At 34.0% G+C, this 16,023-nt stretch overlaps 1 protein-coding gene across 2 annotated transcripts; it reads right to left on the bottom strand.

The window, feature by feature from the left end:
* Positions 1-9,659: 9,659 nt before the first annotated feature.
* Positions 9,660-13,457, bottom strand: LOC137817237 (hypothetical protein At1g04090). 2 transcript variants are annotated; one of them, XM_068620484.2, is made up of 2 exons: positions 12,978-13,457; positions 9,660-11,611 (listed from the first exon to the last, which is right to left on the bottom strand). In XM_068620484.2, exons 1-2 carry the CDS (start codon positions 13,081-13,083, stop codon positions 10,041-10,043), a joined length of 1,677 nt encoding a protein of 558 aa, XP_068476585.1. In that variant the 5' UTR covers positions 13,084-13,457; the 3' UTR covers positions 9,660-10,040. The 2 variants fall into 2 exon arrangements, with proteins under 2 accessions (XP_068476585.1, XP_090161129.1); XM_090305003.1 differs by having other exon boundaries at positions 12,974-13,351.
* Positions 13,458-16,023: the final 2,566 nt, after the last annotated feature.

Raw genomic sequence — 16,023 nt, 5'->3', positions numbered from 1 at the left:
TACAAAATTTGAAATGACTCATACAGGCAACTCATGGATAATATGTTTTTACAAAGTTATTTGTACCTTTAGTGTAGACCGAAGTCATGTTTATAAATCGACGTACTCTTCTTTTATGGTTTTATCTATTGATGAATGGACCGAGGATCCACTCGGCACCATGGAGGGTGAACACCAGTCCATGGTTTTTAATAGAATGAGGCTTCACTCGACACCATGGAGGGTAAAAACCCTCCCATTGTTTTTATTAGATTAAACATCTAGCTCAACAACATGGAGGGTGAACACCAGTCCATGGTTTTTATTGGATCGAGGCTCCGCTTGACACCATGGAGAGTAAACACCAGTCCATGGTTTTTATTGGATCGAGGCTCCGCTCGGCACCATGGAGGGTGAACACCAGTCCATGGTTTTTAATGGATCGATGATCCGCTCAGCACCATGGAGGGTAAGAACCCTTCCATGGTTATTTTATTGGACCGAGCATCTAGCTCGACACTATGGAGGGTGAACACCAGTCCATGGTAATGGACCGAGGCTCCGCTCAACACCATAGAGGGTAAGAACGCTTCCATGGTTTTTTTATTGGACCGAGCATTTAGCTCGACACCATGGAGGGTGAACACCAGTCCATGGTTTTTAATGGACTGAGCATCTCCGACTCGACACCATGGAGGGTTAACACTAGTCCATGGTTTTTTCTTCAGATGAATAGACCAAAGTCGATCCCCTACAAATTTCAAACTTGTACACCATGTAGTATATTAAATGAACAATTTTCCAATCAAATTGTACCAAATATGAATTAGACAAATCATCATAAATTTTACAAATATTTAATTAGATATAATAAAAGTGTAGATTAGTCACGTTTTAGGTTCTTGGTATAGGTCTCCTATCCAACCATTTAGAAACAATTAAATGAACACTCTCCAACGGAATGGTCATAGTAAGAGAAAATGTTCAAAAACATAAATATTTTATAATTTTTGTAAATGTTATTTTTAATTCTTAAATTTCGACATTTTTAATTTAATAAACTTTCTATCAAATGAATTTTCAAAATTTATGATATTCATTATTATCTTTTGTTGGTCAAAATATATTTAATAATGAAACAATATAATCAATCACTAGTACAACGTGTCAACCCGATATGCAAAATAATGTGAATGAATAGTCTATGCATTCCCAATTAAGATAAAGAATAAAAATTAAAAGAAGTAAACATACCTCTATCATTATTTTTCTCTCTTTCACTTATTTCTATACGCTTTCTTCAATAAAGACGACATAATAATACAGTAATTTTTTATAACAACAAATGAAATAATCTTAAAAACTTGAGAAAAAAAAAAGGTATGAATAAATGGATAAGTTATATTAATAAATAAGTAATAAAATCAAATAATATTCAGAAAAAAATCATAATAATGAGTATAAATTTCCAGTTTATTAACATGACATCAAATTAAAAAAAAAAATTATCTTTTTCTTTTTTAATTTCTTGAATTATTTAATCAATACGTAAATTGTTTCAATAAATATAATAAGTAAAATAAAATGCTTATAAATTATCATCAAAATAATGTTTCATTAACTAAACTAATTCTTAATATTTTAAAATAGAAAATAAATTCATGCGATATAATTATGTATTAAATATAAGTTGGTCTATCCATTATAATAACATAACCTAATCCATGAAAATAATTTTTATTATTATCCAAAGTGATTGATATAATTATGTATCAAATATAAGTTGGTCTATCCATTATAATAACATAACCTAATCCATGAAAATAATTTTTATTATTATCCAAAGTGATTTGAGCCTTCAAATATTTATGATTTCTCTTCTTATAAAATTTAACCAACGGATCATCTTTAGTTGTTATCATGAAAATTATAAAATAAAATATAGAAAGCGGGACAATTATCAAACGCTAACATAGTTTGATGTGAACCATCTTTAATGCATAAAAGAGTATTAAATTGAATATAAAAAATTAGTGCTAGATAACATTAAAAAAGTAAAGCAAGACAAACCAAAAATACTTACCATTGTAGAAATTGTGATCGGAACGTAACTTTGGTGAAAAAAACGTGGTTTGCAAGGAAAAATGGTTCGGTGATGTGTGTGTTGCCTGGTGGAATAAGGAAAATCTTTACATAGATATTGTGGAGGTAGGAAAAGTTTTACCTAGTCCCACGGTAGGCGTTGTCAAATGTTCTAGTCAAGAGGCATGTCTCTTAACCCGAGCATGTAGTTGAGGTCGGTTAAACTCCAAGGCCCAAGTCAATAAGAGAATAAAATATAATAAGTATAGTATAAAATATGAGTTGGAAGTGCATTGTGTTTTAGATGCATTGTAACATCTCCGTCTTTAGTCATGATTCTGTCTTAATTGAGTTATTAAAGCTAATTGATTGAGATCTCTTGACTTGTAATTCTTTATAACGTTAGATACACAGGTTAGAAAATGACCCATAACGTTAGATACCAACTATCAGGCCAAACCATGACCTTACATGCTCCCAGACTCGGGTGTAATGAGACTATGATGAGTTGAAGATTGGAAAATAAACCATTTATTATATTTCATCAGATCAGATCCATGACTTTACATAACTGATAATATATTATTAAACATTTAAGTAAATAGTTATTGTAACATATTATACGTTTTAACCTATTAGACAGCACTTTATAACTATAGACGCCCAAAAATACAATAAATGTTACATTTTTCAAAACTATTTCAAAGTAAGTGAATTCTAATACAGTATTTCATTTTTTTTAAACCTGACGTTATGAGAAATTTATAATTTTAAAAATATAATAATTAAAATAGTTATATTTTACAACGTTAGTATTATTTTTAATTTATTTTCGTAATAAATTAAAATATATTTTTAAATATAGTTAATGTTGAGATTTTGTTAAAAATATGAAGTTATGTAGTAATAAAAATTATAAATTTAAATATTATTTTAAATTAATAATTTGAGTGTATTTATAATTGAATATATTTATTAACCCAATTATATAAAATATGGAATAGTATATACATAATTAACAAATTAAATTTATCGTAATATCTTGTTTATAATAATTTATTCATTTTAGATATATATTTTTGTTAAGTGTGATAAATATTTATTTTCAAATTGAATAAATATGTATAAATGAATTAGTTAAGTTTGATAAATATTTATTTTCAAATTGATTAGATATTTGTAAAATTTATTGTATTAAAGTAAAATAATAAAAGAATATTTGAAAAAGAGATAAAGAAGATTTTCTTTTTATAAAATAGAATAAAAATATTAATTAAAATTAATAATATTTTACATCTTTGTTAGATCTTTTAATGATTTGCATAAATTTATTAAGTAAATTATGTAATATATGGAGTAATATATTAAATTAAATTGTGATGTGATAGCTATGTTACAGTTATTTTTTAAAGTATTCATTATTTTTTAAAAATATCAATTTTTATGTAAAGTGTTGTGATTTAAAATAAATAATATTGAAGTTGTTTAATTGTGAAAATTTATTTAATAACAATTCAAAATTTATATTATAATTTAAATGAATAATTTGTGTTATTATTATAAACAAGTATTTAATTTTTTAATATATTAGTAATTATCTTTTCATTACTGAAATAACTCAAATTAAAGTTTTAAAATAATCTTTAAAAACACAAATATTATTCAATAAGGTGATAAGAAGAATTTACTACTTCAAGTTAAAACAAAGAGTAAAGTAAATAGTGATTATAAAGTATGCAAATAGATTTATCAATCAAATTATTTTATTTAAGTATTTTATATACAAAAATATTAAATAAGTAATTTAATAAAATTAAAATTTCTACTATTTTAGTTTTAATATTTTTTTTAGGAAAATTAGATTTGCAAATAACTTAATTCTGACTTAATTTTAATTACTAAAAAAAGTTTAGAGATTCATCACCATGAAGTGGAATTCATTATAAAAATAGACTAATTCTCCTTTCACGTGAATCCTACATTTTTAAATCCTTAAAGGATCCTTGTCACTTTTATTTGAAAAAAAAACCTGGAGAGGAGTTCGTGTAGATGGTGTAGGCGTCTTTAGTGGAGGTGGTGGTGTAGTCTTTGTTATGGTGATAGAGATCGATGCATTGTTGTTAGGTACAGTAGAGTTGTGTTTTGAGGTAAGCATTTTCATTATGCATGATGGATGTAGAGGCAATGGCGCAAAACTGTTTTTTTGGATATCGGTGTTTGGAAAGTGACTTAAGAATGTAGATATTTAGAACTATTAAGTGTAGATTATGGATATACACATCCAGAATGTATAAAGAGGCCTCCGGATTTCGGTGTCTGAAAGTCATTGTTGGGTGTGTTAATAACGTTATAGATCGTGATATCCGAAAGTCAATTAGCAGTTTCAGATGAGTAGATCCAGAAATGGATTATTTGTGTTGCAAACATGGATGTCTGAAATGTTAAGCTTCCTGACATGTATTTTTTTATACAGTAGTGTTAATGGATACCGTAGATTCATGCATGAAAATTTTAGGGGAGATTATCCTGTGAGATGAATTAGATGATGTTGATCTGGAGTAGTCAATATCTTATAATGCATTAAATAATGAACGTAGGGCACATGAGTGTAGTGAGATGTTCACTACAAATGAGGTAATATCAAATGTGTTTTATTTTAGTCATGATGTGTGAAGTGTACTTTATGAATGATATATAAGTTTAGCATATGTTATTGTAGGTATTTGCTAATCGAGATGAGCTCTTAGAGTTGACAAGAAGTGTTGCCTATAATTATGGATTTGTTATTGTTATATTAAGGTCGGATACATGGATCGAGCTACGAGAAAGGATGACATACATATTATTAGGTTGTGAGAGAGGAGGTAGATAAAAAAGGACATAGATATCAGTCGAAGTGAAACTAGGAAATGTGATTGTTCTTTCACATGAGAAAACATTTTTCACCTATCCACCGGATATACGAATCCAGAATGCATTAACATGCCTACGAATTTGATTATCTAGAATGCACTAGAAAGACTATGAATTTCATTATCTGGAATTCATATTTATATTTACGAATTTTGTTATCTAGAATGCATGTCCATGCTTACGAATTTCATTATCCATAATGCACTCCAATGCCTACGGATGGTCATATCCATAGTAGCAAGCTTACATATCATCATATTCATAAAGTTGTGTTTGCTAGTAATAACTTGTATTTTTGCTACTTTGAATGCACAAAATTTAAATAATATAAACAAAATCACACACCAAATACACTTAAATATAAACCAATTGACATTAAAACAAAATGAATTCATAGTTGAAGTTCAAACAACAACGTTCATGAATGCAACTATTACAACAAAACCAATTGCTCTAATGCATGAATAATACCTCAATCACTCCTACATATGCCCTCTAACATAAACAACTCTATCATTCGTCGTTCCTCGTGCTAACTTCAAGACTGCTTGTATTCCTTTCCATACAGGGGTGCCCTCCACTAAATGACCATCATTAATTAATTGTTGCAATGATTGTGTAATTCTATGGCAAATACCCCACAACCATGAATATCATAATGTTAGACACAAATCAACATAAATAAAAAAAAAATTATAAATGGTTCATACATCCCACTGAGCAGGATGTTCAACATGCGTCTCCCGAGGATGCGTTGGAACTATTTCGTATGCAGGTGCTTCTGAGGGTATGACCCTAAGACGGTCATCCTCAGCCATGTCAATGACACATGGATTCGATACAAATCAAAACCACTTGATATATTGTTCAACGCAAGCGTCGAGATGAGGTGCTAAGTCCATATCTTGTATGACATAATCATTGAAATGCAACCACCATTGTCAATCCACTTCATTTGTAATCAAATTGCCATCTTTAACTATAGATGGGTACCGAGACATCTTCTGCACGTATCCATACTGATGGAGAACACGTTCAGGCAAGTGCAATTGTCTCCAACTTCCAAACTTGATATAACCTAAGAATAAGGATTGTATCTAGCTGCAACCACACAACTACAACTAAAGTAACTTTTCCTGGTTCATACATCATACAACGGGATTCCTCTTCAGAATACTCGAATTGCATATGTCTCATGCCTGTAAAGAGAAAATGCTCATAAATCCAACTTTACAACAAAGTTGCATAACTAGTTAGTTGCATAGTCTTTGCGTAGCTACAATCTTCTAGTTGCTCATACATGTGGGTTAATGTGGTTGTTGCCCAAGCATATCCCCCCGTCAGCCTTAAATATACAAAAAATCCCAAGTATATGAAACTGACTGAAGTAGCACACTTGTCAGTGAAACAAATACGCTATGGCTGCTACAGTCCATTGCCTTCTCATACACATCTCTCAACCAGCTGAGGCGCACATGAGCTCCCCGACAGTGCCTTGTCTCTTCAGCTGCAACTCCACGGCAAACACGTAGGGGTTCTGCCAACAAGTCATTCACTCCATCTGCATCTAATCTCTGGTGCGTATAAAATTGGCCAACAATGGGTAGATGCAAAAAATTTGACACATCATCAAAGGTGGTGGTCATCTCCCCAATAGGTAAATGAAATGTGTTAGTCTCTACATGCCATATCTCTACGAATGCAAAAAGCAATCTTCTACCTACATTCCCATAGCTTGCATGAAAGAGACCACCTAAGCCAGACATTTACACTGCAACCTCTATGCGCTCATGTGGTTCTCCCAACTTATTCACCATTCTCTCATGAGAAACAACTTTAAGTTCATCAGGATCCTACAATAATCAACAAATATCATCAACAAATACATACATAACACACTCAATTAACTAGTCATATATTAAATCTTCATTACTTACCAAACCATCCCATAATTGTCACACCATATGATCTTCATAATTAATCAACAATGACTTGTTCGCTGGCCCTCCTGGATAGCTTTCATCCTCAATTTCTACTTCTTCATGTTCAACATTGTCTTCAAATTCCTCATTTCCAATTGAATTACTAACACCACCATGCTTTCTTCTCACAGATGCAATTGGTCGCACGCGATCTACCTTAGAAGATCCTTGATGGAAAATGTTCCTTCATGACCGAATTGATTTCTTGAATTGTTGGATGATTTGCAAAAGCTTCAATGGAGGAAACGTGCAAGGATGACTCTCATGGAGCTATGGATTCCTTGAAGGTGCTTTATAGGTAAGGAGAGTGATTGGTTGGGCCATACCACTTGAGCTAGGTGAAGAAGAAGACTAAAGTGTCTATCCAAAAGAGACAAGACAAGGGAGTGAGAAAGGTTAACAACTTTGGTAGCAATTTCACTCATTCATTAATCTTACAAAAACATGAGTCAAGCACCCCTTTATATAGTTTTAGGGTCTGGCCATTGGTGTACAAACTTGGTGGGAAATTCAAATGGAAAATGGTTTGAATTAGGCGTCTATTTTGAGCTCACATGGAAGGCGTGACATGGTGTGTATCATGTGCTCAAATTAGGTCTAAAGGACCGGCCAAGGTTAAAGTAGGTGTTTCTAGAAACCCTAATTTAACCTAGGTTGGTTTTTAGTTGTCTTAATTCAACCTAATTATATCCCAAAAAAATAGAAGTAAAATTCTTATTCTACTTTGACAAGAAAATAAATTCTACTCTACACTAAGTTTATGACATTTTTGAACATGTATAGGAAATTTTCTCTACCATCAGTAGTAGAGTCCTAGTCTTCTTTAATCTTCCTTACCATTGACCTAGTTGTTGGGCCTGAGCTCAGCCTTCTTCCATCAATCCTCCTCCTCTAGTCCTCACCATGGCCTCAAATGAAAGAAAAAATACAACAAATTCCAAATTTACATATTTGGAACACTTCTAGATTTCTTTATCCATAACACAATGCATTTTTTCTTCTGAATTTTCATTTCTAGGATGTTTATGGATTTACTTATCCGGACTCCTTTGCTTACATTTGGTTCTTCCGGATCACGTCATCTGGGACACCTCCAAATTTCGACATCCGGAGTCCAACCTAAACAAAACTCTACATTCGGATAACCATATCCGAAAAGCATCAGTTTCCATGAAAAACTTTCCTTTCTTCTTCAATGACCACTTCTACGATGACCACTACTGAAGCACTCCAATCAAGCACCACAACTCTCGCCCTCCATCGCTGAGTCTCCGTGTTCCGTCATGCACCAAAATCGCTTACCGTGGAATGAACCGTGCTACACTTCAACCCTAAGTCTTATTTTAAATGACTAAGGACAAAATAGTAAAACCCTATCTAAGTGTTGGGGGCATGTAATAAGTGATATGGTGTAGGGAAAATTAGCCTAAAAATAAGGTAAATTTGTTTTTCAATGATTGTTACATGAAAAAAACTTCTAAATTGCGCAGGATCCTAATTATTTAAAAATTATTAAATTGAACATTCATTTTCGACTGTTTCTTACTGCACCCCATCATTCTTCTTCCTGCATCCAATTATTTTTTGAAATATTAAAATTACCCTTCACATTTTAATTTGAAAATGTAGTTTCCATAGAGTGTGTGGGTTACAGGCGGGATCGTGAAGATTTCTGCATCAAACATTGAGTTCGAAAGAGCTACAATGGAGGTGTTGGGTTGTTTTTGAAGGCTTCATTAGTGGTTTCCGGTAAGCAATGAGTTGTGTTGAACTAATGTGGATGGTTATGGGGACGTGTAGGTTTCCGAAAATTAGGTTTTGAGAATGACTTCTAGAATAGGTAATCTGAAACAGGTAAAATAAATTCCAGAATCACAAATCCATAAGCCAAAAAAACGCATTCTAGAATGGGGTGTACGTAATGCAAAGTTATTCCTGGAATTGGAAATCCTGAAGAGAAAAAAATCATTCTGAAATACCCTTCCCAGAACACAAAATGCATGCACTTCCCCAAATGGCTTCCAAATTTGTTATTTATAAAAAGCAAAACCTTACCTTTCTTCTCCCCTGAACAACACGACTCCAAACCCTCTCACTAACCACCGCAATAAACCAGAATACACATAAATATGTCCACAGAGAGCGCACCAAAATCGCAAGGAATTCCCAGGAAACAGTGTCAACAAAGAACGCAAAGAAGAGAGAGGGACATGCTACGCTGGGTTAGGATTTATTTAAAATCTTCCAGAATTATTGTAGTCCTTTCTGATGGGGTGGAGGAAGAAATACCCTTCATTTTCCCACAACACAAAAAGTCGAGTTTACACTTAAAAAAATGGCACGATGCGAAAATATTTTTTTCTTTCATTCATAAACTTATTTATTTTATGACAGGGTTGGACAGTTAAAAACGTATTTTATGACAGGGTTGACAGGTAGACTTTCCAAGATGAGACAAAAATTCCCAATTCCAATCAAACCAACTGAAGTTTATTAATATAAAACTACAGCAAAGATATTCCAATTTCATGATCACCAACATTCCAAATACTAGCTAAAATTTCTTATATTTCCCACTAAACACGAAGTTCACAAATGAGTATACAACCGAGTACATGTTCATAGTTTTCTTTTTTGTCTTGAACACACTTTCTATTTCACTCTTTTTTCCGTTGATTAAATTTATTAAGAATCTCAAAATAATTAGAGAAACTCATCAAATAAAGAGTGTATCAGAATGTACATTGCTGTCATTCTTCTCACAAATTTTTGTGTGCTTATGTATATTCTTTTAAGCAACTAAAACATCAGAGAACTATAGTTCTTCACGTTACCAATAATCACATAAGTTGATACTATGTATGGTACACCCCCTTTACAACTGATAGATGATGATCTCCTCTTCTCCTCTTCCACAGTGACACATTGAACACATTCTATTACCAAGAAATGAAGACACTAGTTATCAGTTTGAATTCCTTTCCTGTTAAAATGAGACAGGAAAAACAACAGCTTTAAGATGGAGAGTTAAAAAGGCATGGCTAGTGGCTAAGTAAGACGGCAAGATGGTAGCCTGAAGCAGAACTAGCAATATTCATCTCCTAGCCAATTATCCTTCTCCTTTGGACCTGTTGGCCCCTCCTCACCATAAAGCTCTGTTGGAAATAGTTCAAATAAGTTCTCCACAGAAAATCTAACAAATGGTGGAAGCATATCTATTATCTTGTCTATCTCAGAACGTGAATCATATACAATTGTAGGACCCCACTCTCTCATATATAGCAACCAACATGGTTCTGTAATGACTCCTTCACCAAGGTACTCGGCTGCAACAACCTGATATTTGATGCTTGAATCCACAATAAATTTGCTTTGAGCTGCGTCATTGCGTACTCCTATTCCTAGTTTGGATGGTCCTTGAAGATAAGTCCCAGGATGAGGGAAACTAGCATGGCCATCTTTTGATGAATAAACTATAGGCTTATTTCCCTTGATAAACTCCAGATCAAATGCATTTACCCATTGACCTCCACTATGCTGAGAGAAGAATACAGACCATAGTTCTCCGGTGAAGTTGCTTATACGAAGGGTGAAGTGCTCCCAGTCACCTACATGTTCACCTACCTTGCTCATCTCAATGTTCATAAGTGCCACTTTAAGGGTTGCAGGTCCATTGAAGGGGCAAAAAACCCACATCACAATATCAGTAAAGGCTCCTCCTAATGCTGGCTTTACATGAACATAGAGTTCTGCACTCTCTATGTTTCCCTTCTTTAGATTGTTTCTTGCATCTTGATCGGTAGGCAAATCAATCCAAAAGGCACCATCATTAGTTCCTCCACTAGGTAAATTTGTGCCCTTATATTCTATAGCTTTACCCTTGCTACTTCCAGCAGTATACAAAACTGCACCATTCTTAAAAAACCATTGCACTGATGATGGCAAGTACTTCTCATCAGGATGAAAGTATACAGTGGGACCATAATGCTGAATAAGTGCATGAATCTGGTTCTGATTTGGCATCGCATGCAAGGAAGAATCAAGATTCTTCAAGCATGCAATATCCACCACTTCTTCAGAATCAAAGTAGGCACTACCACAGAAGAATGTCCCAACAGACACACCGCTAGCTAACATACCTCTATCACAGGGTTCTGTATTCCAAACCTGAAATGCCTTTTTTGCATATTTTGACTTTACAGTAAGTAATAGATCAGAAGTCTCACAAGTTTCTGTGAGATCAGCTCGCGTGCATCTAACTTCTTCAACTTCAGGTTCATTAGGACTGCTAGTAACTACTATGCCCATGGCTTTATAACCAGTTGGAGGGTTTGGCAACCAAAAGTAAACACATTCATCATGTGAATCAATGCTCCATACTAATGAGTAGCCAAGTGGTTTTTCTAGAGCAGGAGATTCCAACACAGAGGCATTAGTTTCCCGTGCCACAAGAACATATCCTCTTAATGGCTGGTCATTAGACTGACAGTAGTAACCAAGGCAGAAAAAGCCTTCAGGAATTTCCAAAGGTCTATAAAATGTGAAACCCAACGATTTCCCACGCAAACCTGTGCATCTCCAAACCTTCTCAAACTTCTCTACTTTCAAAACTTCTATTTCTCCAAGGCATATTCTTCCACTTGCAAAACTACCACCTGGCCAGATCACTCACAGGTTTAGATAAATAAGATATTAAAGCCACAAAGATTTGACAGCATAACCGGAGAAGATCAATTAGTTAGAACCAAACAGAATTAAAAGCTCATTGACAGAAATAATTCAATTATCTTGTCTGCAGTAAAGATGCTTACTTGATGCACAATTGCATAAGTATCAAGCAAAAGTACAAGCTAGGCTTAGCATTGTATGATTGGAAGATTTGGATAACTGTAAGTTCTGCACAAAGTGCAGCAGTAATTGATATTGTTTAATTCTCAAAGGAAACCATCAATAAGCTTCACAACTTTTGACAAAACATTTAGTGTGAAGTCAGAAGATACGAGATTCCAGTAGGAGGGTTGAAAAAAGGGTAACATCATGAACCTTTTCCCTCCTTAAAAAACAAGATCTTTTAAAGGACTTTTGAAGTGAAGCAATAAGTGATGGAAGATGGTCAACGAGACAATCATGGAATTAATGACACTACTTCACATCCAAACAAATTTTATATATAAATAAAGTAAAACAAGGCATCCTCTCAGTTCATACTGATGGTATATGTGCAGTCAAATTAATAACAACGCATCGAATTTTTTTTTAATTTCTTTAGGCTATGCAATCGGCTTTTCTCAACATCCTTGTGAATTTACTAAAGGTGATCAATTTAAAGATATGTGCGGATAAACCTGCAAAAATACTTAAGGTATAAGAAAATAAGAAGGGAAAATAAAATAAGTTCTCTATATGCTAAAACTAGCTCATAAATGGGCAATTTTGTAGAATTCTGTTGCATCAATAAAAAAAAATACTTTTGGCTTATCCATGAACAAATTAGTTTATAGAGAAACTTTGTTCGTTTTTTTTCTTCGTATTTTCTTCTGTTATAAGAGTTTTTGGATAAGTTTATCTACTCAGTCCCCAAGTCTGTCAACAGAAAGTGTATAAATTCTCTTGAAACTTATTTTCAAACAAATAATTGTTTTCAGAATATACTGCAAGATGATTGATAAAAGAAAAGGACGTATAAATAGTAACAAATATCAATTTTGATCCAATAACCTCCGTAGTTTACTCAAATTCTACACTTTTGGAACCCCCCACCCCTCCCCCCCAAAAAACAAAAAAGTCGACCGATCCTAAAAGTCTGGTTTATGAATAACTCATGAAAATTAACAGACCAAAAACTGTTTTTTCAAATGATACAGTATGTATGAAGTTTAGACTCTCGTGTGATTAATAACGAAAGTTCCTAATCCCAGTAACTCTACCACAAAAAGGGGCGTGAAAAAGGAAACCCATGAGTGAATTCAAGAAAAGAACAGAAAAGCTTGTTCAAAAAGTCAATGCTAAGGACTTACATACCTTGTGGCCATTGAGGAAGGGGTGAAGGCAGAGAGAAGGGAAGTGGATCAGGGTCAGTAAATTCAGGGACACAGTCCCAGCATAGTAAACTCTTGCACCCAAACATCTCTAAGAGAGACAAGTATTGTTTAGAGACCCTCTTCCAAAAGAAGAGAGAGGGTGGTTTTCTTTCTTTTCTTCCTTCAAAGGAGTCCAAGAAGAGAGAGAGAGAGAGGGAGATTCTTCAATCAATAGTAAAGGAAAAAGCCTTTAACTTTCTCTCCTCTTCTCTCTTCTCTCCTTCTTACAGAGATTATGCTCTGTTTTGGTCTGCTTTAACTTTAGATTAGTTTCCAGTTTTTTGAGGTTGTCTTTTAATTTGTAAGGTCAGAGTTGGTGGGTGCTTCTCCAAACCTTTAAATTAATTAATCCATTGGAAAGAGGTATTTGGTTGTTACGACAAAATATAAATAACAGACTTTGCGTAAACAATGTTCACTCGCCTCCTCGTGGATGTTCCAGACACGCTTGTGCTATGCATTACTTCATTATTCAATTATTAGGTTTGTTGTTGTTGATTAAGACATATTTCTCTCTTTCTTCCACTTTTCATATATGAGCATACTCCACAAGCATATCTTAAATCTTTCTGCATTTACTCTACTACTGTAAGGTTAATTTAGTGTATCTATATCCCAATTTCTCTTTCTATTTATTTATTTATTTCACCTTGTGATGCGTACAAGAAAACTAGGGAGAATTGATTATAGATGAAGAAAAAAATCAAATCAAAATAAACTAATTTATAACTCCATTTGAATATGTTAAAAATATAGTTTGAATATATATGCTTAAACTGGTCTTAATCTAAATTTTATGTGAGAACTGGTATATTTTTCCGTACTATACATGTTTATTTTTAAAATAATTTTTATATAATAGAATATATAATAAATTCACATTTTAAATAATTTATCAAATTGTATATTATAAATAAATTGGAATTTGAAAAATTATTGTGAAAATAATTGCAAACTATTTATTATGAATAACAAATAAAATATGAAAAAATTGATTTTTATTATATAATTTTGTAAATATATAAACTGAAAATAGTATCATAAATTTATAAATGACCACACACCAAAATATATATATATATATATATATATATATATATATATATATATATATATATATGTGGTTGAACCAATTATCTCTTTGATTGTGATCTCATTTCTTTTTTTTCATATTTCTCTTCGATGCAATAAATATTATATAATAAATATTATAATAATAATAATAATAATAATAATAATATTATAGATTTTTCTTTAATTATTGTGCATATATATATATATACATTTTACTGTTAAATCAAGATAAAACATTTGTATCATTATTAAAATTGTATTATCTAATTTTTTATATGATTTAACTCATTTTAATATACTTTATTTTTAACATGTTTTCTTATGAGATTGGTGAGTATTAGATATCAATGTGTCCTCCTAATTCGGTCCCTAATGATAAAAAAAATATATATATATATTGTACCGGACGAGCACACGTGGTCGACCGACCGAACGCATAATAAATGTAAGTGCACTCGTGACAAGCTAAGGTGGTTAAGATACACCTTCGAAGAATAAGGAATGCGCGTTGAAAGAAGATATGTTCCCCGGGTATTCCGGAGCACGACTGGCAAGACCTATCCATAACCACCCTGAGCCCAAGGGATAGAAAGCCCATTAGGCAATCCTATAAATACTGTGCTCAAGCCAGAGAAAGGTACGTTTTCATTCACTTACTAAACCACACTTAGAATCTCATACTTACTTGAGCGTCGGAGTGCCTTCGCAGGTACCCTCCCCCGCCTGACCGAAGGAGACACCAAGAAGGAGCGACCGACTGAAGGAGAAGAAGACCGACACGTCAGCAACTATACTATGTCAACCGACCGTGCCTGGGCCCCATTTCTCTGTTCAGGTACAATTGGCGCCCACCGTGGGGCCGAGGCAAAATTTCAATTTTTAAAGCTATAATGGTTGCGACAAGGAACAACAACGACGCTATGGCAGAACAGATGACTATGATTCAAACCCTCCAAACTCAGATGGAGGAACTGCAGCAAAAGGGGATGGAAGACTGTCGTCAACACGAAGAGAATAGACGCCGCCAAGAGGAAGAGATCACCTTATTGAGAGAGCAGAATGCACGACTCCAGCGACAGGTCGATAATCCCAAACGAGAAGGCCAATCCCATATGGTCGACCGAACCGCCTCTCGCATACCTACACCGGCTGACACCAATCCTGCTTCCAGAGCTGAAACAGTCGAAAGAAAGTCAAGTAAAAGGGGTCATCCTTTTACAGACGAAATCATCACCACACCACTTCCTGACAAATGGAGAGGCCTCGCCATTAAACTCTATGACGGCTCGACCGACTCGGACGAGCATTTAAATGTTTACAAGACGCAAATGACTTTGTATACCACAGATAATAATGTGTGGTGTGAAGTATTCCCCACGTCGCTTCAGAGAGAACCTCTTACCTGGTTTACAGAGCTACCTCCGAACTCCATTGACGACTTTGACATCCTAGCCGCGAAATTCTCCACTCAATATGCCACCAGCCGACCGCATCACATGTCCTCCATGTCTCTCCTAGCGGTACAACAAGAAAAAGGTGAATCTCTCAAAACCTTTTTAGATAGATTCAACAAGGCATGCATGAATATTCGAGGGCTCAAACAGGAAGTCGCGTTACACCATTTAGTTTCGGCCATCCGGCCGAGCCGTTTTACCGAAAGTCTCATCAAAAAGCCGCCTCAAGACATGGAAGATCTTCGAACTCGAGCAACCAAATTCATGCAAATTGAGGAACACATTGACTATCACCAACGATTCAAAGTTGTTGGATCCGGAGTTCTCAAAGATCAAACCCCGAGCAAAGAAAGGGAATTCGAGACCGAACGGACCGTTCGAACCACCCCAAGGTCCGACCGGAACAGAGGAGGCCGAATCCCCAGGTTTAACAGTTACACCCCTTTAACTGTTCCGAGG

The sequence above is a fragment of the Phaseolus vulgaris genome, chromosome 7, assembly GCF_051622355.1.
Source record: "Phaseolus vulgaris cultivar YP4 chromosome 7, ASM5162235v1, whole genome shotgun sequence".
NCBI lineage: Eukaryota > Viridiplantae > Streptophyta > Magnoliopsida > Fabales > Fabaceae > Phaseolus > Phaseolus vulgaris.
Note: the sequence above shows the minus strand (reverse complement) of the source record. Positions and strands in the feature narration are given on the sequence as shown.

Excerpts from the sequence above, each read along its gene's own strand:
- LOC137817237 (XM_068620484.2), bottom strand. The coding sequence starts at position 13,083 with ATGTTTGGGTGCAAGAGTTTACTATGCTGGGACTGTGTCCCTGAATTT. Across the intron at positions 11,612-12,977 it reads CCTTCCTCAATGGCCACAAG|GTGGTAGTTTTGCAAGTGGA; the intron begins GTATGTAAGTCC and ends TGATCTGGCCAG.